The sequence below is a fragment of the Osmerus eperlanus genome, chromosome 10, assembly GCF_963692335.1.
Source record: "Osmerus eperlanus chromosome 10, fOsmEpe2.1, whole genome shotgun sequence".
Classification (NCBI taxonomy): domain Eukaryota; kingdom Metazoa; phylum Chordata; class Actinopteri; order Osmeriformes; family Osmeridae; genus Osmerus; species Osmerus eperlanus.
The window spans coordinates 9053410-9079153 of NC_085027.1; the positions used below are offsets into that span (position 1 = coordinate 9053410).

Below are 25744 nucleotides of genomic sequence, written 5' to 3' on the forward strand. Positions count from 1 at the left end.
TGGTGTTTGGAAGGTGGAATGCTCACCTGGGGCCCGTTCTCCCTACGTCGCTAACTCAGTTAGCTGGATTTGATTGTTGACGATTTGTCATTATCTTGGATTGTTCGGTTCTTCGAAGCTCATCCTGGACTTGCTGTCATAGCAACAGGTCCGTAAACTTAAACCTGCTCGGGAGCAGGTTTATTTTATGTAAACACGAATAGATTGAGGCTTTACAAGCAGAGGTGATACAGGAAGTCTGTCACAGACATGTCTTGTCCGTTTTTACTACAGGAACCTGTTGCAGAAGGTGCAAGAATAATTAGCAGAATTTAACATGAAACCGAATTAATTGCTCATTGCGTGATAGATAGGCTCCTTAAGCACAGCGCGATATGCTAACCTACTTTTTGAGAGGATAGCCTATCGTTTTTTTGTGAGGGTGTCATTTACATAATACATTTGTTGAAACCACATCATATGACATTAAAGATGATATATGAAAGTATGAAAATAAAAAAAACATAGGCCTAGCTTACTGTAATAAGCGATAAAACGCGTCACTCCTCTACATTTAATTTGGTCTGCTACTTTTTGCCAGCCCTCTTTCTTGGATTTTGCAGACTTTGAGGTGTTCCCTGGCGTTCTGATAAAATCTTCAAATTCGGAGTAACCTTCGCGCAAGCTGTTGCTCTGTTGGCTCTGTTGCGGAAAAAACAGGGCGCTCATTTTGGCCACGGTGAGCAGCCATAGACTTACAGTTAGGGCCATAAGTATTTGGACATTGACACAATTTTCATCATTTTGGCTCTGTATACCACCACAATGGATTTGAAGTTAAACAATCAAGATGTGCTTTAAGTGCAGACTTTCAGCTTTAATTTCAGGGTATTTACATCCAAATCAGGTGAACGGTGTAGGAATTACAACACATTTGATATGTGGCCCCCCCCTTTTTAAGGGACCAAAAGTAATTGGACAATTGGCTGCTCAGCTGTTCCATGGCCAGGTGTATGTTATTCCCTCATGGGAGTTCGTTATTTCATTGACAAGGAGCAGATAAAAGGTCTAGAGTTCATTTCAAGTATGGTATTTGTGTTTGGAATCTGTTGCTGTCAACTCTCAATATGAAGTCCAAAGAGCTGTCACCATCAGTGAAGCAAGCCATCGTTAGGCTGAAAAATCAAAACAAACCTATCAGAGAGATAGCAAAAACATTAGGTGTGGCTCAATCAACTGTTTGGTACATTCATAAAAAGAAAGAACGCACTGGTGAGCTCAGCAACACCAAAAGACCCGGAAGACCACGGAAAACAACTGTGGTGGATGACAGAAGAATTCTTTCCCTGGTGAAGAAAAACCCCTTCACAACAGTTGGCCAGATCAAGAACACTCTCCAGGAGGAATGCGTATCTGTGTCAAAGTCAAAAATTAAGAGAAGACTTCACCAGAGTAAATACAGAGGGTTCACCACAATATGTAAACCATTGGTGAGTCTCAAAAACAGGAAGACCAGATTACAGTTTGCCAAAAAACATCTAAAAGACCCTGTACAATTCTGGAACAACATCCTATGGACAGATGAGACCAAGATCAACTTGTACCAGAATGATGGGAAGAGAAGAGTATGGAGAAGGGAAGGAACTGCTCATGATCCAAAGCATACAACCTCATCAGTGAAGCATGGTGGAGGTAGTGTTATGGCGTGGGCATGTATGGCTGCCAATGGAACTGGTTCCCTTGTATTTATTGATGATGTGACTGCTGACAAAAGCAGTAGAATGAATTCTGAAGTGTTTCTGGCAATATTATCTGCTCAGATTCAGCCAAATGCTTCAGAACTCATAGGACGGCGCTTCACAGTGCAGATGGACAATGACCAGAAGCATACTGCGAAAGCAACCAAAGAGTTTTTTAATGCAAAGAAGTGGAATGTTCTGCAATGGCCAAGTCAATCACCTGACCTAAATCCAATTGAGCATGCATTTCACTTGCTAAAGACAAAACTGAAGGGAAAATGCCCCAAGAACAAGCAGGAACTGAAGACAGTTGCAGTAGAGGCCTGGCAGAGCATCACCAGGGACGAAACCCAGCGTCTGGTGATGTCTATGGGTTCCAGACTTCAGGCTGTCATTGACTGCAAAGGATTTGCAACCAAGTATTAAAAGTGACAATTAGATTTATGATTATGTTAGTTTGTCCAATTATTTTTGGTCCCTTAAAAAGGGGGGGGGGGGGGCACATATAAAATGTGTTGTAATTCCTACACCGTTCACCTGATTTGGATGTAAATACCCTGAAATTAAAGCTGAAAGTCTGCACTTAAAGCACATCTTGATTGTTTCATTTCAAATCCATTGTGGTGGTATACAGAGCCAAAATGATGAAAATTGTGTCAATGTCCAAATATATATGGACCTAACTGTATGTGAGCAGCGTTGCTGATCAAGGTTTCTACTATCGATACATACCCCCTTTTAGACCAACGTATAACTCAATCCAGCTATACTAATCATAAACAACAAGTGTGTTCGAAGAACCGAATTAGCCAGATCATGATAAGCAAGATGATGTCATCTTGGATGTGTCATTTGATCTCGGATGTAATAAGCGACGTACGGAGAACGGGCCCCTGGTGGTTGTATTCTTGCTAAAAGTATGTTCCCAAAGTTAACTCCTGCATCATTTTGTCTGTAAGACAACATTCAAAGACTGTGCTTCCATTATCTGTTCCAGCTGTGTCTCTTAGGGCTGCTTAAGGAACATCTTGATGTAGTTTTAGGAAAGGCTTTTATTAAGACCTTAACATGCAAGCAAGCCCCCGTGTGCACACATACACACACACACAAGCACCTTTTAATTGATCCAAGGCTCCCTCTGGACAAGATTTCTTTTAGATCTAAAAGCCAGGTCTCCATGGCAGCCCCTGTCCTCTCTTTCTGCCATGTTTTATGACTTATTTGCACTTTAGCTGTTCTCAGCAACTATGGCAAACACAGTTCAATCTGTTGGGAGATTTCCTTTTAATCTTATTTCCAGGCCCCTAATCATAACCAGATGCCCTCTAGTTGCCCCACCGCCTCTTCATCATTCATCACATTCTGCAGGAACACAGCACATGCAGTGCAACAACTGTGTATTGGGGTGGGGGGTTCCACATAGAGACGTTAACGATGTTAAAACTTGAATACTCATCCGCCCACACACTTTGTTCTCAAACTCTCTATCATCACTCTGACGTGCATTTAGAGTAGCCCTGCCCTCTGTGAAACAGTGCAAATGTCTCCGTCTTAGCCCTCCTCGGCATACTAACTCTCTCGCACAATATTTCTCCATCTCTCCCCCTTCTCCTGACCAACATTCTTAACACCCCCCCTTCTCTGGGTCATGTCAACGGCAAGGACCCAGGCTGCCACCTCTGTTTCCTCTCTGAGATTGGCAACCTAATCTCAGTCACTAATAGGCCATTACCTAGCCTGCCCACTAACTGGCCAGCAGGCACTACGGTGCAGACAGTGTACACCATGGGCCTCCCCCTCTTAATTATCCTTCCAGAGGACCAAGTTCCCTTTGGCCCCTAGTTGACTGTGGCGACTGAGGCAGCAGGCCACTTTAATGTTTTTTCAGAGTTTTACAACACTTTGTTGCCTCAATAAAGTTCATTTATGGGATAACAAGGCTCTGGAGGACACATGGTGCTGATTTGAGTTGGATGGCTTCAGCATGGCTCACTTTCCCCTCCTGTTCTCGCTCATTCTCTCTCTTTTTTTCTCTCTTCCCTTTTTTCTCATTTCACCCTACGCTCTCTCTCATCCAGCCCTCTCTCTGTTTCTCCTTCCCTCCCTCCAGCAGTACCATATCTCTGATCCCAAGTTGACCTGCACCTCACTCAAATGGGAGGGAAATAAGAGACAAAGGAGCAAACTCCCTTCCCAGGATTTATGCCATGGCTGCGAGGGATCACAGAAGAGGGGGAGGGGGGGGGGGTGTAATAAGAGGAGTCAAAGTTCCAGACCGTCAAACATCAAACCTGGATTAGGGGGACACTCTTTTCTCATACTCGCCAAGACTACAGGGCCTGTGATCAATTTAGTGTCCCCAGAAATTTGATGGGCCGTATCAAAGGTGTGGAAGTCCATGTAGCGGAATACATGTGTGCTAAGAACTGCTTAAATAGGTCCACATCAGAAGGGAGTGGGGTTCACAATTTGACACACACACTCACACACACACACACACACACTACACAGATTAGAAACAGGTCCAGCAACATCCTTCAGGTAATTACATGTGGGGTTTAGCAGCCTAAGTAGTCCTTCATTGAAGTGAAGTGAGGACATTTTGTACTGCTGTACACTAAGCGGTTTTATCTGAGTTCTGTGTTCTTTTTCTCTCATTAGCACTTGGTTAACCACTAATGTTGGTTAATCCACCCAGTTCAGTGTATTGCCACTTACACCAAAAACAAATAGGACGAGTCTCTAACTATCATTCTCCCTTTTTCTCACTCCAACACTACATCTTTAGTCATCACATGCATTTTTTACATTCTCATGTTCTTGTCTGCCAGTGACTTGACACGACACAAAGTGTGTAGTTGAACATCAGATTGGGCCTAAAATTGCTTGGAAACATTGTTGAGACAGGTGACAGGTTGGATAAACGTGTTTTTTAGGAGAATCGTATCCTTGGATTATCTGTACCAGTTCTTGGAGGGCAATGCTTGTTTTATTCAACATGGCGCTCTGCTAGTGACAGCCAGTTGTAGCACCTCCCTAGTCTTTTCTGTTCTTTCTTTCAGTGGATTTATTAAATTATACATGTATAAATCATGAGACAGTTGTAAGTGTTATCAATTTAACACTAGTGTATTCCATTTGTACCTTTTATTGTGCACTAATAAGTATCGGCTACCACCTGTGAATTTGTAGAGTATAATGATCATCATTATTTAGTTAACTTAATTGATGATATAATGAATTTCAGTTTCAACACATGGAAAGCACAATGAAATGCATTGTTTGTAAACCCAATATTTTTGTTTTGGGGGAAAAAAGCCCAACCCTCTCCTTGTTGTAGAAGCCTTCATTGTTTGCTTGTTAAGCCTCTAAGTGAGCAGAACATTTTAAACAAAGCAATGACGCTTGTTTCTTGGTCCCTACCCCTATAATCAATCAGACATTCATCCAGAAATTCAAAATCTTCTTTCAGTGTTGTTGTAAAACGAAAAGCTACATCTGTATTAGTTTTGTTTCTTTCTCCTAAAAAACAACCACATTTGGAAGTCTTTAGCAATCCTCTCATGTAATTAAGAGCACTTAGGAATGACCTGCCCATATGCTTTCAATGTTGCTAAAACCAGCTTTTGGGCCTCTGCCTATGAGTGCAAGTATAAATTAAAATGTAGAATATTTAGGCTTAACATGGCGTAATACTTATTAATCAGCCTTTTTATGTATCAATTTTACATTGTAATGCTACTACAGAAAAATGTGTCGGTTCATTAGTTAACAGACAGTAGAATGAAGTAAAGTGTTAGCAACAAAAATGCCATACCATGGCACTCTAGGTGGCTTTGTTCAATGCTAGATAGATAGATCATCATCATCGCTAATAGCAAAGAAATGACAGTTCAAAATGAAAATACAAAATTGTATTGGGCCTATTGAGTTTCAGAGCGAAACGCATCACACTTTAATCCCAACTCTCCTTTCATGTTCATGCGTGTGAAGGTGTAATCCTTCAGTTAAGTATGTAGAAACCTAATTTAATTACCCTTCCTTTTTTCTTGTTCCATTTGGCGTTAACACCTTCCAATGTTGCCTGAAATGTCCACTTTAATCGCTGAGTTTTTCAAGCATTTGAGGTGCTCTAATCTCAGGCCCTGTCGGCCTGTGATTGCACTTTTGTATCTTTGAGCTGGAATGCAAATGTGCCCTCATTTGTGCTTTCTATAAATTCCCCACCGAAGAATTCCCTGGAGAAGTGCCCCCGTTCACCTGATTACCGTTGTTTGGTTTTGATTTGCTACAGACGTGCGTCTGCGCATGTGTGAATGAGAGAGATTTTGGGGTGTGTGTGTCTTTAAGTGTGTGCACCTGTGTGAGTGTGTGTTGGGCCAAGAGACCAGGCTTTCATGTCCGTACTTCAGAGAAGGTTGATTTAGACCTTTCATACCTTGCCATGAGCTGGACCAAAGGGAAATATTTATAAATCATCCTCACAACAAATATTAAAGCTGGCCTGGGGTCAAAGCCCATAGGTGGACTCTGCATCCAGTGATGTGCAAATACACATTCTCAACTGAATTGGGGCTGCCTCTAGTGGGGCTGCTTGTAGTGGGGCTGCCTCTAGTGGGTTAGCCTATGCTGTGAACAGAATCTTAAAAAGCTCTTTCAATACAACGTCATCAACTGCAAACTGCAAACCTAAGTCCTGTGCCTATACATGATTTACAATCTATAATTTTCTAAATTAATGTTGAGCAATTGCTTTTAATATTCACCCCCGTTAACAAAGTAGTTCCAAACCTCTCCTCTCATACCAGCTTTTTGTTAGCAACCCTTTTTTCTCCCCTTATGGAATTTGCTGTAACATCCCATTAATCACTGTCCTAGTAAATGCAGGTCTTCATATTCCTGAACTCAGTGTCGTAATTATCTTAACAACACACCCCATTACATATTTACTATGTGCTGCCTCATTAGCTACTGCAATATATTTGCTTAAAATATGTTAGTAATATAGCCCCTCCCTATAATCTGGGTTGTTACACATGCATAATTTCTGCTTGAGGCAGCATACTATCTACATTGGGTTTGATTGTGGCTTTTGTTTCCCAATGGGATACATACTAATTTGTATATGTGCATACATTATTATGTATGCGTATGTATGTATCTCTGTGGGCAGGACTTACTATAAAGTCAAGAAGAGTGCTTGACTTAATGACAATTCAATAATCGCAATGCATCTGTAATTATCCCCCGACCCTGTAGAGGGCAGACTCGTATCACATTGGGATTGTGACTATTTACAGGCCTTCAGTTTCATGATGCATTAAACACTGCTGGTTCAGTTCTCCTCATGCAGAGATGCTTTTTGATCAGGATGGTGAAAGACATATGAAACTCATCTGCCAGCAATGCTGTAGGCTAAGAAAGCTGGGCTTTTGGGGAATTTCATCATTGTTGCACAACACTCATTTGGTAATGAATCATGCACAGTCTGAAAATATGAGAACCTCAAAATTCTGATCCTTTGAAATCTGTCCTATTTTGTTTTCCATGCTTCAATCATCTCCTGCAGACACAGATATCCATTAATTGACTGCCAATTGCCTATTATCAGACAGATACACCCCAACATAGTGTTGAGTACATCTCTGGGGCAGGAAAGAGACTAAATGTTAAATTGGCAGTTTTAAACATGCCCCTTGTTCCAGCTCTGGCAAGAATAGAGACCTTTGACTTTTGCTAAAGCAGCATGAGGAGGGAGTTAGCCAGGTCAGGAATAACGCCAGGGCAGATTAGCCCTGTGTCTCAGATAAGGCCTACTACTATTCTATACACTGCAGTGTCAGAACTTTTTCTTTTCACAGTCACATAGAAACACCTGGTAGAAGAACCGGTACATTCAGTGGCATTTTTCATTTTGCAAATCAACGCCCTTTTCTAACTATTCTGACCCACAATCCTTTGCGCAATAACAAGTGTAGTGAATGTAGCCGGTGTAGATCGGTTAAACTCATGTATACAGGCCACCCGCGACAGCATATTGTTAGCTTTTCTTTGACTGGTTTTGGACGCACTTGAGGAGTCGGAGGTGGCGGGTTCTATCCCAGGTCCGGGCGAACATCGGCCTTGTGTATCACCGTCAGTGGCGCAATCACGTTTGTTACATGAAGAGTTCAATTACATTTACATTTAGTCATTTAGCATTAGAGACCAAAACACATTTGTGCCAGTTCAAGACACATGTCTCTTTTCGTGAATACTGCCTCCAACATTACATACTTACAGACAAACGGATTAAATTTAACAAGTTTACTTCCAAAAAGGATTCCCATGTATCCTGTGTTGAAGTAAAAACCCCACTTTTAAACAACCCTAAGAAATATAATATACTATAGAAATATAATATACTATAGAAGAAGACAGATACTTGACTGATAGAATTAAACAAAGTCGTCCTATATATATATATATATATATATAAACCTTTTATAGTTGTAGTGCTAATAATGGTGTGCTCAGTTTGGCCTGTTAATATTTCATAATGTGGTGAGCAACTAACCAATTCCTGTGTATTGTATGGTAATATTAACCATGATGACTACGTGTTTCACTGATTATAATTTAGTGCTCTTTACACACTTTGAATGCCTTGGAAGGATGCCAGCAACCCCTCCAATTGGACTGCTTTTTTGGACCATCAGTGACAGACGGAAGGGGAAGGAGACACCAGGCTGCCGCCTCTGCTCTATTGTGTTCCGGCAGTTTCACGCTCGTAAACACAGTCACGGTTCAGTAAAAAAGCACACAAACTCATCACTGAATTCCCTTCCTCCATCCTTTCTTTCCTCTTTCACATCCCTTTCCCCTGTTTGTTGTTTGTCTCTTATCATACACCTGGCTAGATTCAGTTGCCCCCCCCTCCCCATGTGCACTGAGGAGGGTCAAAGCCAGATGTCAACCTGTTTGTCTTAGGTAGCAATTAAAGACGGCATCATGAGAAAGGCATTAAGACATAATTTGTTTTTCCTGCATGAGACTAATTGAGTGATTGATTGTATTCACAAATTGAAGGATCTCTTCTGCCTCTCGTTCTCTCACTATCCTTCCTCACTATCCTCTCTTTCTCTCACCATCTCACTGTATATTACATTTCCCTATTTCTTTGTATTCTGTATACCTATTATGTTGATTCATACTAGCCTACTTTATAACCAAGAGATGTTTCTCCTAAGACACTTGAATGGGTTCAAGATTGACAAAAAGTTACAATCAGTTCCCTTCATACCTCTTGATGAGTTAAAGTGCAAGATGAGCTATTGAAAATCGAAACGCAAAAACCTTGGCGTGGCCACTGATTCCGGAGAAATGGAATATCACCAAATATTGATTTAGAACAAACCTCTGATTGGCAGATGAGGCTGACTGACAGTTGGCCAATGTGATGTGATGTCGGCACTAGTGGCAACCATAGAGTAAACCACTCCGTTGTCCCTTTATCAATATTTTCGCAGACACCTGCCCGGGCAACATCTGCTCAAATAATTGCAGAAATCCATAGCATCAAGCCTAGTGGATTTGAGCATCCAAATGTTGTAAATATGATATATGATTAGGATGGGTCTGTGGAGATGCCTTTGGAAGGTATAATCCAACATGACCCGCTGTGTAAGTAGCCACAAACAAACCAACTACACTCGTTCACTGGTTCTTGTTTCATTTACTCAGATCACAATATATTTGTTTTGTTTTTTCCAACCTAGATAAAGCCAGACGTATCTTTGATCCTGGTTCTTAATTTTATTCAATTCCCACCAGAAAAGTTGTATTCAATTCCCACAGGAATAGTTAAAGTATGTGCTTGAGAAGACACTTCTTTTACGTTGAAGATCAAAGGCTATAATATTGTTTTGTTTTGGCAAAACAACCTCATATTGTAGTCAGTAAAAAGCTCCCCTGTGCAGTGTCATGGCAAGCTAAGTTGTCTTCCCACTTGCTCTCTGCAATGCTGTAATTGATATAACTGAAAATTATTTGTCAGATTATTATCAGCTCTAAGCAGATAAAAAAGACGGAAGCAATGCAAAAACATATTGCCAATGTTTGATCTCCATACATTGATTCTGAAAACTGTTGGCTCAGATGGAGCAGTATTTCAAAGAAAAACCTACTTTTCATGTTTAGTTTTTTTATCACTGATTAACACTTGTGTAAATTCACAGTTTTGAAAATGAAAGAAAAGTTGATAGAGGAAGCTACGCGATAAACAGAGTGGTTGGTGCATAACTTGTACTGTTTAATTTAAAGTATTAGTGACAGGCTTTGCTGACATACTGCATCATATGATGTAAAATTAGTTTTCTGATTCGTTTTCATGATGCGTGCAGGAGCAGTTATGTTGGCTGTTTTACAAAGATCATAAATCTGGCCTGTCATCAGTTCAACCACTTTTGTGGAGATTATTTCAGTCATGCAATAAATGAGCCTTGGTTCAACATTATAAATGCCTCAAGGTTAACTACTGTACCTTGGCAGTCATATAATTTTGCAATGACAAGTTGACTTCATATCCTGGGCATAGACCAGAGAGAGGAAACTAAAAGCTAAACTTGATGTTGTCCCCCAATTCTCTGATACAGTTTGAGATTATGAATGTCTGCATTTTATGAAAAAAAAAAAAAGATTTCTGGGTGATACATTTGAAATTGTACAATTCATGAAATGTAAGTCACACTTCCTCATTCAACGCAATCCTGGCCATTTTATTTCGTTTTACAGTTTCAATTGATGTTTCCTTGAGTAATGGATGATTTTCAATGCTGTCAGAGAACATGACCCTGCAAAGGATAGCACAATTTTGTACGTTCTGTGATCTTTGATGGTGGTGTTCTGAAATGATTGTTCTGAAATGATTTGGGAGTTGGAATGTGGCACAACTCTGTGGCTGGGGATAGAAGAGAAACCACATGCTAGTCCAGCAGTTCTTTGCCCAATGGCTATTCTAAAATATTTTGTTCATGCACATGACTGTCTGTTCTTTCTCAACAATCTTGGACCACTATTTCCATAATGAGGTCCAGGGAAACCTTTTTTTAATGACAATGTTTTTTCATCACCTCTAATTTTGTAATTAAATCACACAAATATAAATGTCAATATACATTATAGTTGCTAAATTGAGATCCAGACAACCTGTTAGAATTTCATTCTGCCTGCTCTCCAGGATTTCATTGAGTATCAAATTGCTGATTGACAGATCAGTCTCCACATTGCGGTCTATCATTACTGTTATGAACAACCCCATTCCCCATCCTAAAGCAAATAAACGATGTGTTAGTCCATGTAGTCAGACTGCTCTAATACATTTACAAACTCCAGAGGGAAATTATTTCAACTCTTTTTCTTCAGTGGGGTCTTGGAAGGCTTCCAAGATTTTAAATTTCCCCCTAAGGGCTTTTACTTATGAATCTTAGAAAAGGGGCGAGTTACCAATATTAAAAATGGTAAATGTGAGTAATTACCAGACTGAAGGGGTGGTGAGAGTCTTATGAAGTACTATTGTTGACTGTTTTCACTGAGGTCACAGCTCTTTAACATCTAGAATATGTGTTAATATCCCTCTTGACTCCACAGCAGAATGCAGAGCAGTCATCAAGTACAACTGTTACTTAATTTGACAGTGTGCTAAAAAAGCCTTATATTTACAGCTATCTTTCTGGACATCATGTAAAGACTCTTGTATCCCAAAGGGCATGATGTGGCCAAAAGTGATTGCCTTTGGACTTTGTTTCATCAGGGCATGAAAGTGTCTGGGCCAAAGGATGAATCAAGGGGTCATGCATTATCCATTCTGGTGGAAGCCAAAGGCAGCTGTAAGGTTTAGATTGTGTCTAGATATATCTGGAATGTTGCTTCCTGCCAGTTTTGGACATTTGGTTCAATCTGGAGTGGTGCAGACCACCCAAACAGTGTGGCAGGGCCCCTCACCCCGAAAACTGCAGATAAGAGGCCTTGCAGATCAGTTTTTGTGGTGTCTTTTTGGGTTGAGCCCCAGACAGAAAACAACACTCTGGCAAACCACAGGCATCCATAAATATTCAAGCCCAAAGAAGTTTATAGAGTTTGTCGTTAAGGATTTATGTTGAGCTGCAGAAGTGGCCCAGTGTTGTAGGGCAGGCTCTGGGCCTTGTTTCAGGGAACCTTCCAGAAGCGAAGAGTGCAGGGTGGAATTCTTAAGACCTGTCCAAGCCCCACAGCTCTGCGGTCGGGAAACGGATATACATGTTAAATTCACAGATGCAAACATCACACCCTACCAGCGAGGAGGTAATTAAGTTGGATGTGGTTTGAAGGGTTTAATGAGCCTGTCAAGTTGTGGCGTTGTATTACAGGCTTATTTCACAGTTCTATTGCTCGAAAGAGAAATACGATGTAGTGCGACACCATCTGCCAAGCAATGGAAGGTTTTAAATGAAAAAATTCTAGACTGTATGTCATGTTGACGTGGCCCTATTTAAATACAATCTGATGGCTTGCAACTGACAGTTCAAACATGACCTGTACTTTCAGTGAAACATAAGTTATGGTTTGCATATTTGATCTTGAGTGAGTACACACAGTATGAGTCACATCAGTACACATAGGAGGATATGTATACTGTATACCCTTACAAACACTCTGAAAACATGACACTTATCAAACATATCTAGATACTACATTTTAGTTTTACTCACTAATACACTCATTCATGTGCACTCACTCGCAATCTCAATGCTTCTCACATTTGGAAACGGCTTCATAATGTCTTCCCTGCCCCCACATTCTTACTGTGTGTCATTTCAGTGTGAGACTGAAGCGCAACCGCCCTCATTGCAACAGCTCCATTTCCCCTTTCACAAAGCGACCAGCTCACTGGTGTCTCCTAAAAACACCCAGATAGTAACAATCTCCAAGTAAGGGTCAGAACACAAACCCTTCCTCTTTCCTCTGGGTTGAACATATTTGGTGGAACCGCCTTGTTCTTATGCAATGTCATCGTGTTTCCTGGGCTGGATGTGACATGTAACACATACCTGTTGGCAGTCTTGGGCTATTGTGGTATTGGTGAAGAGTGTGTTGGTGAAGCTAGTACCTGAGTGAACTATAACTATAGTGGGTGCACTATTAAGTTGAACTTCTCTGAGGATGCTGAGTTTATGTGGTGCAGTTGTTTATTGTGTGGCTGGCCTATGGGTAGTTTAACCACTGGAAAGAACAGCAGTCTGACCATCATTCTCTCTGAGACGTCTGCAGTCACTGTACGTCTGAATGTATCCCTCTACCATCCTCCTGTTCCCATGAACACAACCACAGCATCATGGGATCCAGTGGAACAATGAAAAGCTGGAAGACTCAAGTCTCTCATTTCCCATGCCGGGTACAAATTGCTCCTCCATCCTCCCATCCTCTCTTCCCATGGATTGAAATTTAAATCAAGCAAGATGTTTAAACAGGGTGGATAATGGTACAAGAAAACAAACTGGGGGCCAGCCACAAGGCTAAAGCCAGCTGCAGTTATTGCTGTATAGGACAAAAGGAAATGTTGATTTTTATCTCTTTGTCGGATGCTAGACGGGATACAATAAAAGCGAGACCAATAGCGAGGAGGAGGTGCTTTGATGTCTGCAAAGATGAACCATCATGAAACTATTTACCCCCACCCCCCATCTAAGGACGAGGCAAGGAGATTACACTGTGATCCTATCTTACTCAGACAGAGTTTAATGAAAGAGATTTGTCAGTTTAATAAGTGTGGATATCTGACAATATTGAGAGAGAAAAGCTGGGATATGCTTCTGTGTGGAACAGACAGATTGTAACAGGGTTGCTTTACATTATTGTCAGACCTGCAGTTCACCCATGGCCAAGCTGTCCAATATTGGTACATCCATTCCTCCAAAAGCCATTCAAGAGAGCCTTGGCATTTCTTATACACTCGCTGGTCGCATTGATTTGACACTAATTAGTTCAAATTGTACTATTATCAGCAGGGCTTTGGACTGTGATTGCGTTCAGTATATTTAATCTTTTCTATGGTTTGTAATTAAACCAATCCAGACAGTATGCAGTTGCAAATAATCCTAAAAATAATACTGTACACTGGACAGGGGAACCCTTAGAAAGATCAGACCGATACGACTTCCATAGATGGCTTAGCATAATGAATAAAATGCCCCTTAGTAGCCAAAGCTAAAGGCATAGCACATTGCTTAGTGAAAGGTCTCAAAGTTCATTATTATTAAAGCTAATGAGAGTGGCTGGAGGGCTGTTTTCCCATTTATGTCATCAGTTTCTTGTCATTTCATCTATCTGTTGGCTGAAATGCTGAAAAGAGAAACTTTTTTTATAATTCCCCCCCTTTCACTTTTTTTTCTTCTTTGTCAGACAGTGAGAGATTGGAAATAAGATGCAGTGTGATTTTGTTAGATCTCTCACACACAGCCCTGCTCTCTCTCTCTCTCGTTGCTTACACACAGACACACACCACCAAGTACACACGCATAAGCCCAAGAGGAGGAAATCAACCAAACAGGCCTCATGAATTCTTATTACAGTGAGATTATTGCCTCGGCAGGCCATGCTTCAGATGTCAATCATGGCGTTTTTATGCCAGTGGCGGTAAAAAAACATTATTTTCCATATGGCACTGGGTCCAATTATTTCTGCAGTTTAAAGCACACATCCAGTTGATGCCATATTCAGGTGCTCGGAGCAATATGATTTACAACATTTAAGCTGTCTATCACAGTTTCATGTGAAATGTCAATTAGAGTAAAATGTTAACACTTGATGAGCATCTTTCCTAATGAAAGGGCTGCATCTTTCTGGGTGTATGGGAAAGGGTCTGCAATGCAATTTGCAGTTGGAACCTTCAAGCTCAGAATTATTCCTAAATGAATACCAACTGTATCCCAGAGGTTCTTAGTTTGTTTTTCATGGCTTTTTAAAAGTATGCCACAATCAAAGTATTTGATGTGAGTGCAGTCCCTTTTTATAATTCAGATGTAGTTTGGTTTTCATGGCTTCTTAAAAGTATGCCACAATCAAAGTATTTGATGTGAGTGCAGTCCCTTTTTATAATTCAGATGTTCCTTAAAGTTCCTGTACATCCAATTGGTTACAAACTATTTCTGTCTGTGTGATTCTAAACAATCGTCTACCTGCACCATTTCCTATCTCAAGGACAGCAACTCTTGAGTAATGGTACAGTCAAACAACAGCCAAAGAAAGGATTGCTATGTGAAATGAATACAACCTGTTCAGTGTTCGACAACCAATCTACAGTTTCACTTGCCAGAGTATGAAACTTACAAAAAGTTCAAATGCTGACATGCAAGGGGTGAAGCAATGCAGACAGTCTTCTCCCAAGATGCCCCCACAACGTGTCTTTCTCCTAACCCTCAGCCACTGCAGCAATGCATCCTCTCAGCGTAAGGGGTCACTTGCCACCCCCCTTAAACCTTTAAATCATATTATCCTGTTAAATTTACATTTATCCAACAAGAGAGAAGGGAGTGAGCAACCCAACTATCATTAAAGGTTTATAGAGAGGCATGGGGAGAACAACGTAAACGTGCAAAGCGTTAAAAAAAAAAGTTAAGGCTTTTAAACCAGTGATTCTCTTTAATGTCTGTGATGGGCCTGACAGAATTATTAATCAGGAACTAAAAGAAATTCAGACCTTTGCTCTCGGCTGCCTCACTTACTGTCTTTAGTTACCGCCATTACATAGCAACCAAGGGTCGGAAGGTCCTGCACTAATTGGTTCTACAGGGTTTTGAATAACAATGAGCCAAGCCCAATTATAAAATCACTAAGAGACACTAGCGGAGGGAAAGAGACGATGGGAGGGAGGGAGGGACGGAGGGAAGGAAGTGAGAAGAAAGAGAGAAAAAGCAGGCGAGAGGGGACCTGCTGGACCAGTGGAGGGAGGGAGGGAGCGAGGGATCGAGAGAGAAAGGGAAGTGAAGCTGTTTCATCACTTTTGCTTCCCCCACTCGGCGCAGAGCTATTAATAAGATTTATAAATCAGCGAACGCATACATTTTAATAGAGGGCTGTGGAAAACAGTCAAGGTCTCTGAAGATAACTTCACCTCATTTGAAATTCCATTTGCATAAAAAATTCACGTAACGCAGGCAGATTTGAAGGGAATTTTTTTTCTTTTTCATCGTGTGTTCATTCATTAGTAATAGAGCTCTTTTTATCTGCCAGAATCTGACACGAGCGCTTTAAAATCTAAATCTATGTCTGTTCCTAACAAGCGTCTCTTGTTTCCCTGGTCTTCTGATGCCTTTCTGTGCCACATCTGCTGTGTGTGTGTGTGGGGGTTATCTGTGGGGTGGAATGGTGTGAGTACATGTGAGTGCAATATTCACGTGTGCAATACATGTATACTGTGTGTGTATTCAGGTGGTGTATGAGTGAAGGGACTGCCCCCCCCCCCCCCCCCCCCCCCGTGCCTCAGTCCAGCAGAGGAACAAAGAAACACAAGTCTAAATTTAAACACAGTCAGGGAAGTGGGTAACTCAGATCAGGTGTAAAAACATCCCCTCTTCTTTACTTTCTCTCTCTCTCTTACCCACACATAAAAGTCCCACTGGGTCTGACACTGACATGCATCCTCCTAGTCTGACTTTGAATAGCTATTTGTTTATTTATTTTAAATATAAAATACTTAGATATTTAGTAGCTAAATAGTAATAAAGTTTACCCTGTTTTGTTCATTGATTCCCATCGATTGAAAGACAAAACAATTAGTGATGCCCCTTAACTAATGTAAACTAGAGGTTCTAACCTGACCTCTCACTGTGGAGCTTGATCATCAGTCCCTGTTGGCTTTAATGATGTGGGACTCTTACCAATAGTCAGAGCATCACAGAGGTTGATCTATGCCACCAGGGATTAACTAAAACTTAATCAGTGCACTGAAGGCTGTCCATGCATACAGAACAGGGACTCTGGGGCCTTAGGGATTATGTAGATTATGTAGGATTATGTACTAGATTAGAATGAACACAGGCTGGGTTTAATTCATCTTCATGGCCTTAATTGACATTGCTAAAATGTGTTTTGACAAAGCTAACCTGGAACAAGCTGTGGTCCAAAAAATGTTTTCATTAATTTCCTTTTCAAAACTGTAGACTACATTTTCACAGTCTTGTGAATACATTTTCCATTCCATCATATTATTCCAAAAGCAATATTGTTTTGTTAAGACACACACCCCACACACATCACGGTTTCAAAAGCAATACAAAGTATGACATCATCCTTTGCTAATGATGTGTGGCTAATGACTGGAACACATGTAAAGTTATTAACACGCAACAACGGCTGCTTCCTTGTTGTGATCCTTTCCCATTTATTTCCCCCTCTATAATTGCCTAATTAATGACTTCATTTTGATTGTCGTGTTAACTGTTTGCCTTAGCACCCGTAATAATACCGCTCTGTTTGTCTGTTTGTGGAAGGGAAGACATCTTGTTGAATAATGCATTACTCTTTGCTGTGACAGACAGAGTTCTCATTTGAATTATGAACACATTTGAGGCGAGCCGCTAACTCACTGCAGGCCCAAGGCACACAGGAGTGGGGTTTGTGAAAAATAAATCTCACCGCTAAGCTTTTGCTACTTCACCTTTTAATGACACAGAGAAAAAGAGAGGAGGGGCTAAACAGTAAAAGCGTGAACGGTGCAGATCTTGGCTCGTTAAAAACCTCGAAATGAGGTGGGAGGGTTTGGGGGGAGGTGGAGAGGCAGTTTAAGCAGTGTGCTCCTCTATGTGTGGCCCATTTGAGACATAATGTGGCTGCCTCAAGTGTGAAATGGACTTTTCCCCCCGCATCTACACTATGGTCTCTGTAGAGTATGTGTGCATGTGTGTGGAGGTCAGTGTGTTCGTGTGGAGGTGAGGACACAAAGGGTCAATAAAAGAAAAAGAAAGGGAGGGGTCTGAGATCACATGGTGGGAGCTTGTTAAATATCAATCAGCTAGCTTTGTTTACTTGGTTCTTATCTAACCAGCCTTGTACAGGCAGAGGACAGGAGGGGGGGGGGAGGGGGAGGGGGGGGATAGGTGAGACGTCTCAGGGGACTGTAGTTTGCTCAGTTTACTACCTAGCTCCCAGGCCTCAAAAAAGCATGATCAAACTATACATCCGTCTCTCTCCATCTTGCCCTCCCTCTTCTCTTTCAGTGGTGACCTCTTAAGGGTTCTGATTCAACTCAATCCCCACCAAACCCTCTACTTTATGTTTTTGTGTGTTAATAAAGTGTGGGAAGAAGTGAGGTCGGATGTGTCTGGTCCCAGGATGCTTCTCTGTGTGTGAGTCTATTCTTCATAACACATCATGGTTTAACAAACATTTATTTTTGTGTGTGTCACTATTACATACCATATGTTTGTACCGATCCAAGTAAACAAAGATTTGAAGGGAAAAAAAAGGTTTTGGAGGATGTGTGAATTTCTATCTTTTTTTTTATATACTACTTTTATATACAGTATATTTAATGTTTGTCTTTCTACTTATTAAAGCTTATCATTATTTATTTTTTACTTTATTACATTGTTAAGGATTCATGTCATGTAACCATTATTTTCGACATGCTCCAACACAAATTGGATTTTCAACAGCGCACCTGCATACCAGATAGTTAATGCCAATAGTGCCTTGGGGCATTCACATGACATGTTTCCTTCTTGTGCAAATTGTCTGAGTGTGCTGTGATAGGTTAGAACTGTATGAGCTGGTATTTGATATGGTTAATGATTGTGTGTGTAAATGTGTATGTGTCTTTGTGAGTGCACATTTGGTGGTTTGTGTGAGGGAGCAGTTGGGCATGACCTGAGGGTAGGGAGCCTGCAGAAGAGAACAGAACCTGTCCTTGCTCTCACCTCAGAGAGAGGCAGGCTGGGAAATCAAGGTGTAACACAAGTCTGCAAGGAAGATCAAAATACAGCCAAGCGAGAGAGAAGAACACATTATAAGCTAAATATTCGGAGAAAGTCAGGGCTTTACAGTTGTACGAGAGATCAGAATTATGGAAAGAAAAAATGTGGCTGATGGCAGCGGGAAAGAAAGTGGGAAGAGGAGAAAAAGAACACAACTGCAGAGAGAACTGCCTCCTGTCAACTTTATTGGGGAAGGGAGTTTTCAAGGGCAATTTTGCATTCCTCGCTAATGGTAGAGTCACAGCACATATGCTATGCAAATCAGGCCCTGTATTATCATAAAAGTAACTGTTATAATTAGAACAAAAATCCTGACTGGCTTATTTTACCTCTCCTGCCATGGTGCCTCTCAAGAATGATAAAAATGAGTGCATGACTTTCCTGTATTTCTTTTCTTTTTACACACATTGCTAACTCTTCCAAATTTAATTAGGCTGAATATGTCTTAATGATATTTATATATTTTCCTGTTTAATTGTTTGAAAGTGCTTTTCTAAGGAACTGTAGATGTTTTGGAAGAGGAGACGTTTCCTCTGGAAACACGGAGGGAGTTTGTGCTGATTAGTATGTTTTCAAACTCGGCACATCATTAGTAGCTTCATCCCTAACCAGTCTTCTCAGCAGGCACTCTGGGGAGAAACACTGCTCTAAGGCCGCTGGCCAATTAGTATTTGTAATTCAAAGGCAGCGAAACACCTAGTAAGCGAAGTGTGGGTCAGAGGAACACAAAACAAGAAGGTTCTTTAAGGTTAAGGCATCACTTTAAATACATTGAGCTGGAAAATGTCAACATTTGCAACTTAGAAACAAATAGGTGTTGATGAATGTAAAAGTACAACTATTGAAATATTTGCCCTACCACAATGTTTATCATTTGAATCACAAACGGTAAATACTGTATATGCCAATAATTCCCTTGTGGGTAAAATCCTTAACAGGGGTCAAATGCCTAATCAATGGCTGCTTCAGGGCTCTCATTACGATCATTTATGTATAGGTGTCCTGTTCACCTTTCCAGCGAGTCTGCTGTCAGTACAGGGATACTAAAAGAGGCTTCCAAGAATAGTGCTTTGGCACGGAATAGCCTTGAACGAACTTGGAAGGCATCCAACTATAACATGACCTTATTTAACTTTCACCTACAGTATGTCCTTTTCATTCTCCCATATTTCCTGTCTTTCTATAGAGACAGGCCGTGTGAGGTTAGACACACACGTCACACACAGACACACACAAGCCTGATGGCAACCAACCCCTTCATTCCAGTCATAAGCAGCGTGCGGCTGCTTGATGTATCAGGGAGGAAATGAGGGCTGTATTGCTTGGGCCTGCTTTGAGCGTTTCTGTCAATGACTTCAAATGGCAGCAGGCTTTTCAATATTACATCTCTCCCCCAAGTGGTCTTACCGAGGGGGTTGGGGAGGCTTGTGTGAGAGATCTGATATGAGGCCCGGTGAGTCCAGCCCTGGGAGTAGCGAGCCTGGCTAACTCTGCAGGAATGTCAAGAGAACAACAGTAAGCAGATGCAGATGTCAGACCAGAGTTGCTCACCGGGCAAAGAACCTGGCTTCAGCTCCTATAGTACACTGAGGGTTGCAGGTGTGTGTGTGTTTATCTCTTTCTTTCTCTTCCACCATCCCTCAGCTCTTGCTGTCTTATAATCACTCCTTCTCCTTCATGTCATTCCTGCCTGTGTTGTTTCCTTTGTCTCGGGTGTTGTTGAATCCACCCCCCGCCCCCATCCCTCATCACTCTCAATCAAGGAGGCATCGTTCTTTATGAATTAATCAAAATGATCATGGACGGTCCACAGAGGCAAGCGCTAAGGCAACATGGCATGGAAAAGTGTGTGTGTGTGCGTTGTGGTAGTAGGTGGGGGCGACGGGGGCGGGGCTGTGTACAGCAGCACCGTCAATTTTAATGAGTACCAGGGGGAATTTCCTCTTTCCCTTTTTTCTCTTCTCATCCCCCCCTTTTTTTTGGAATGCTCTCCTCTGTGGCACAGCTTTAAATCATTGTCTTGCAAATGAGGCATTACCCCCTCGTGCCTCTGGCCTGGGCCCTGGTAACTGTGTCACTGCTCATCCTAATTGAACAGATGATCTGCCAATTTGTCATGTTTATCTTTAGTGTCTTCTTTCCACACACGCACTGTGCTCCACACCACTTCCTGCCCATCCCACACACCCCCAAACACAGCGTAGATGTAAGCAGTGTTTTCATATGACAGCCCTCGTAGTCATTACTAAATAATTCATTGCCGCGTTAATGTCCTCAGATAGCATCTAAGGCCTCCATGTTTTCTTTTCTCTCATGCAGGCTTTCTTTTCGCTCACTCTGCCCTCCACCTCCTTGCTCTTCCTCCTCCCCCCATTCCATTTCTCTCTTTTTCACTTTGTCCCCCTTGGGGAAACTTTATTAGGCTTTGCTCTGACAGCAATGTATACAGATAAAAGATAATTGCTTGGCTTGCCCTCCCCTCCGTTGATATGAAAATACAATTTAAATTATTCACATCAGTTTAAAGGTTAGTTGAAGGTTATAACTGGCAGATAGAAGTAGAAAGGGGGAAAAGGAACCGACTTGTGTGTCATGAATCATGAACAGAAGGTGAGGCACACCTCTGAAAGGCTAATTTGCAGTGCAGGCGATGGATTTAGCTTGCGAAACAAACCACCAAAGCCTCTCTGAAATTTGAACAGGATGGGGAAAGTCAATTATTCAGAAGGAAATAATGGGTAGCTTTCCCTAAAAAGACTGTCAACAAAAAAACATTATTCACTGTAAATAAGGTAGCATCTATCTCCCTTAATCCTTTTGGCCTTGAGTCATGTCTAGCTTTGCATAAAAATGGCTCTGCTTTCAAACCATCTCTGAAATGTTAGGTCATAAACAATCCTCTGTGAATGAATACAGGTAGCCCTTGGTTAGGGTGAGTCAGGTCTATGGAGACATAGGCTCATTTTCTTTGGCCAACATGTCCAGGAGTGGGTGTAGTTGAACGACCTCACAACATTATTGTCGGACTTGTCGGACCCCTGAAGAGAGATCCACTGACCACAGCAGGGGACTGGGGTTGGGGGATGGACAGGTGGGTCATAGCTCTAAACTGCATGACCATAGTGATGGCTTGCGGTTTTCAGAGTTGGCAAGCTCATCACAATCTCTTAAACAAGCAGCAATGCATCATCACAAAATGGGTGTACTTTGACAAAGTGATGGGTGCAGCACCCCACATATACCACAGAATGCTGTGTAACCACAAGGCAGCACTATAGAGTCTTTAGGAGAAAAAGGCTAGTCTTTGCCGTGTGTAGGAAACAAGGAAGTAGGGACAAACTCGTCTTCAAAGTAGGCCCCTACTGAATAAATATATTTATATATTATATTATATATATATATATATATATTTTTTTTACATGTGTGCTGTGAACTAGCACATGCATTATCCAGTTGATTAGTGTCTCCCTCTACATTGTGATGAATAAAGTGTTTTGTCCGTCATAAACGGAGTGACTAAGTTCAGTTGAATTCTGGATTTTAATAAGTATTATCAATCTGCAGATTGGGAGAGAACCCACCCTCTGACCATAAATGACAACACCAGGCTTAGGTCTAAATCATGTCTCTCAGCTCTGAAGGCCGGAGGACCATCTTTTATAGGGCACAAGAATGTAAACATAGATAGTGAGAGTCAGGCAATAATGACGTTACAACAGTCGCAGAGAAAGAGATTCACAGCTCCCAACCCATGACCACTCTCAGGGTAGAGAGATCATAGTTTGAGCTCTCCTTGTAGTCATGATAAGGGACGTTTACCCAGTACTTTCTCCTGACCCTGAACATCTATTAACCCTGACACATAGACACAATCTACTCTTATTAATAGAAAGCTCACATGACAACATACTGACTAGTATCCAATGACTAGTCCTATTGATTAGTGAATAATCTAAGCACACAGGAAATCCCAATTTCTTCCACAATTGCCTACTGCAACCATACAGCAAACTTTTGGTGCCAAATCCATTTCACCCAACGTTGGAAATGGAATGGATAAGTAACGGTTTAATTGTATGAGAGATGTCAGTCACGAGGGAGTTAACTATCAACAAATGCACTGAACATGTAGGACAGACAGACCTAGACTTCCAGACAGACAAGACATGTCGCTCACTGTTTTGCTGCCTCGTCTTTTGGTTTCACTCCTATCTACTGCTCGCTCCCCCAAAAGTTCAATAATTTATCCTACACTCTGTGAAGTAGCCTACACTCTGTGAAGTAGCCTATGTTTTTATATAAAAAATCGGAACCCTCCCAGTCCACCAGTGTATGTGAATGCAGCTATTGATCACCTGAAGCCATTCACTCATCAGTGGAGTGTCCTTAGAGAGCAGCAGAGCTTTGCCTTTTTTAATTGGCAATACAACCCGTGGGCGCTAATCTTTGAATCCCTATCTGATATTCCTTAGATGTGTGCTGCTTTGATTCCTCTGACCCGACAAGGAGTATTGGGATTGGGGCGTGCCTCTGCAATACTAATTTGAGCCCAAAAAGAAGAAGATGATGTTTGAAGAAGAAGATGTTTGGTAGCCTGTCGGCGGAGAAGATCAAGCAGTGTTATTTCTCCCTTGCTCTTCATCCATACCGGTAAGCATCATCTCCATAAAATAACTTGTTACTGGTCCTGAACATCACATGGTAGCCCCCCCCCAAAAAACTTGCTAAATAAACTAGGTTGCCTTGCCACTTTTTAAATCTTGTGTCTTTAACAGACTTGACAACAGACATGGACTTTTACAGACTAGAAATGAGGGGATCTTAAAGAGCTCCAGTAGCCCTATCTTTATAAATGCATTGCTGGACAAGAGGAGGACAAGGTACCACATATAGCACATGTACAATGTGTATCACACAGGCCTACTCTAATGTTAATCCACCAGTACATGATAGGCCTAATACAATGGGATTCAAATTGTACACATTTGCATAGCTTCAGCCAGTACACTGGTGACTTTATTGTTTAGTTTAAAGCAAGTGTCCCTGAATAATCCATCTTCATCTGATCTGCCTGTGACACAGAACAGCCTGGGCTTAATGGTGGCACTGCATGCTAATTCCATAACTAATGTTCAGCTAATTCAGTATCCTTATGGAAGTGGGGCTCTGAGGGAAACCAAGCAGCTACATTAACAGGATGCTTGCAATCCTCTTTGCACATATCACTAAACTAGCTCTGATAGCTGGCTTGGCATGGCAAAGACAAAGAGTTTTTCAAAAAGAAAATAAACAGACTGTTTATATTTTCAATGCTATGTCACATTTGATTATAGTTTAAAAACACTTACTCAAACTTGAAATGCAGACATTATCAAATGACAGTTAAAAGGACGTAATTGAAACATTGTCATCCTGTATGGCTCATCTCCCAGCTGTTTATTCATGTTCATAACACATTACAAGATAACTTAAATAACTGGAATGTGACTCATTCCTAGACACCAGGGATTAACTTAATGGGACAAAAGGTGATTCCTAAATGCAAAATGCATAGATGACAGCTATGATGTGACAGCTATGATGTCATAGTTATAGTGAATTTCCATTTAACACCTCAGCAGAGGGAATATTGTCTTCATTGATGGCTGTGATGTAAATCTGATCCCTTTAGTTAGAAAATACTGTGAAGGTAGTATTGGCCAGATCATTTATGTTACACAAGACAATGTTGTCAAATCACAGTAGCCAAGTAAGATATTGTAGTGATGTAATCATGTTATTATTATGTACTTATTAAAAATGACTGCACAAGTAATTAAAATGTTTATCTTTCTCAAACACACACATACACCGACACACACACATGTTCCCTGATCTTTCTGGTTTGTGGTGTTGGTGTGAGTGCAGCAAGGGCAAAGCAGCTTCAGTTCTGGGATGCCTGCAGGAATGTAGCCAGTCCTTTGAAGAGTCGTCTACACTCAACAAACATCAGGTCCAGAATGAAGGGAATGTAGCTTCACATGCCTCCATCCAGCTATGTTTTATTAAGGGATCCCACTCTTCATCCTGCTCCCTTTTGTTGCTGCTGAGGTTATGTGGAGCCCAGTACACTAACGAAGTGAGTCTTGCCCTCTGGTGGCGCTCAGCGATGAGATCCCAGTTTATTGGGGCAAAACTGAGTTTCAGGGGTCCGGGACCTTAACTTGTGACTTTTGTACACAATCGTAAACATAGTGTTGAAAGTTTTGGGTGAAAAAGCAGAAAGGCATGCTGGATAAAACTAAACAATGTTCAGTTCTACATTTTGTAGCATTTACAATAATATCTGTTATTGCCAATCCAGATGGCGATGGAAGATAATGAATGTATTTACATTTGAAATTATGTTTTTGACCATAGTCAACACACAGGCCTCCCATATTGCATATAACACGACCCCCACCTCTTGTCTTTTATTCTCTATCAAATCGTTGTATGATTCTGATTCTCCTGACCTCCATGGGATCTTCTCTCCACCCTCTGTCCAGGAAAAGGATCATCACTGTGGAGAGTGCAGCATCTATCTCCCCCATCGTCCCTGGCCTGCTGCCCTCCTCCATACCTCTTTCCATCCCCCCTCCTGCACAGTATTACTTAGCCCTGTCTCCCTGACTCAGCGTCTCACAAGCACAGACAGTGGTATCGAGCGCTTTTTATCGTAGCCACACTTTCCCCTCATTTGAAACAATATAGCCTGACTGTTACTATTGATTTTAGTGGATTGTGCTCTGGTAAGCACTCCTTTGAGCCCCTGGCGCTATATTAAGCAGTACTTTCCCACAGTAGATGACACTCCACTCTCCCACTGAATTTGGTTGAATTTAATGGGGCCAGCATTACTCACATGTTAATTGATTGCACGGTGGATGGGTGGAGTGGGAAGGCGGATGTTACTGTCCCTGTGTCTGTTGTAAACGGGAGCCAATCAAGTAATGAGTCGTTCTGGTTATTTACCCAAAAGCAGCTTTAACAAAGGAATAGCAGCATGTTGACGCCTGG

General features: G+C 41.4%; 1 protein-coding gene across 1 annotated transcript in view; it reads left to right on the top strand.

Annotated features, from left to right (window-relative positions):
• uacab (uveal autoantigen with coiled-coil domains and ankyrin repeats b) overlaps positions 1-25357 on the top strand; it is a 52944-nt gene extending 27587 nt beyond the window's left edge. Inside the window, exons 18-19 of the mRNA XM_062471796.1 lie at positions 24614-24716; positions 25234-25357. Of these exons, the coding sequence (XP_062327780.1) occupies positions 24614-24716; positions 25234-25357 (227 nt within the window). The remainder of the gene's footprint in view (positions 1-24613; positions 24717-25233) is intronic.
• Positions 25358-25744: the final 387 nt, after the last annotated feature.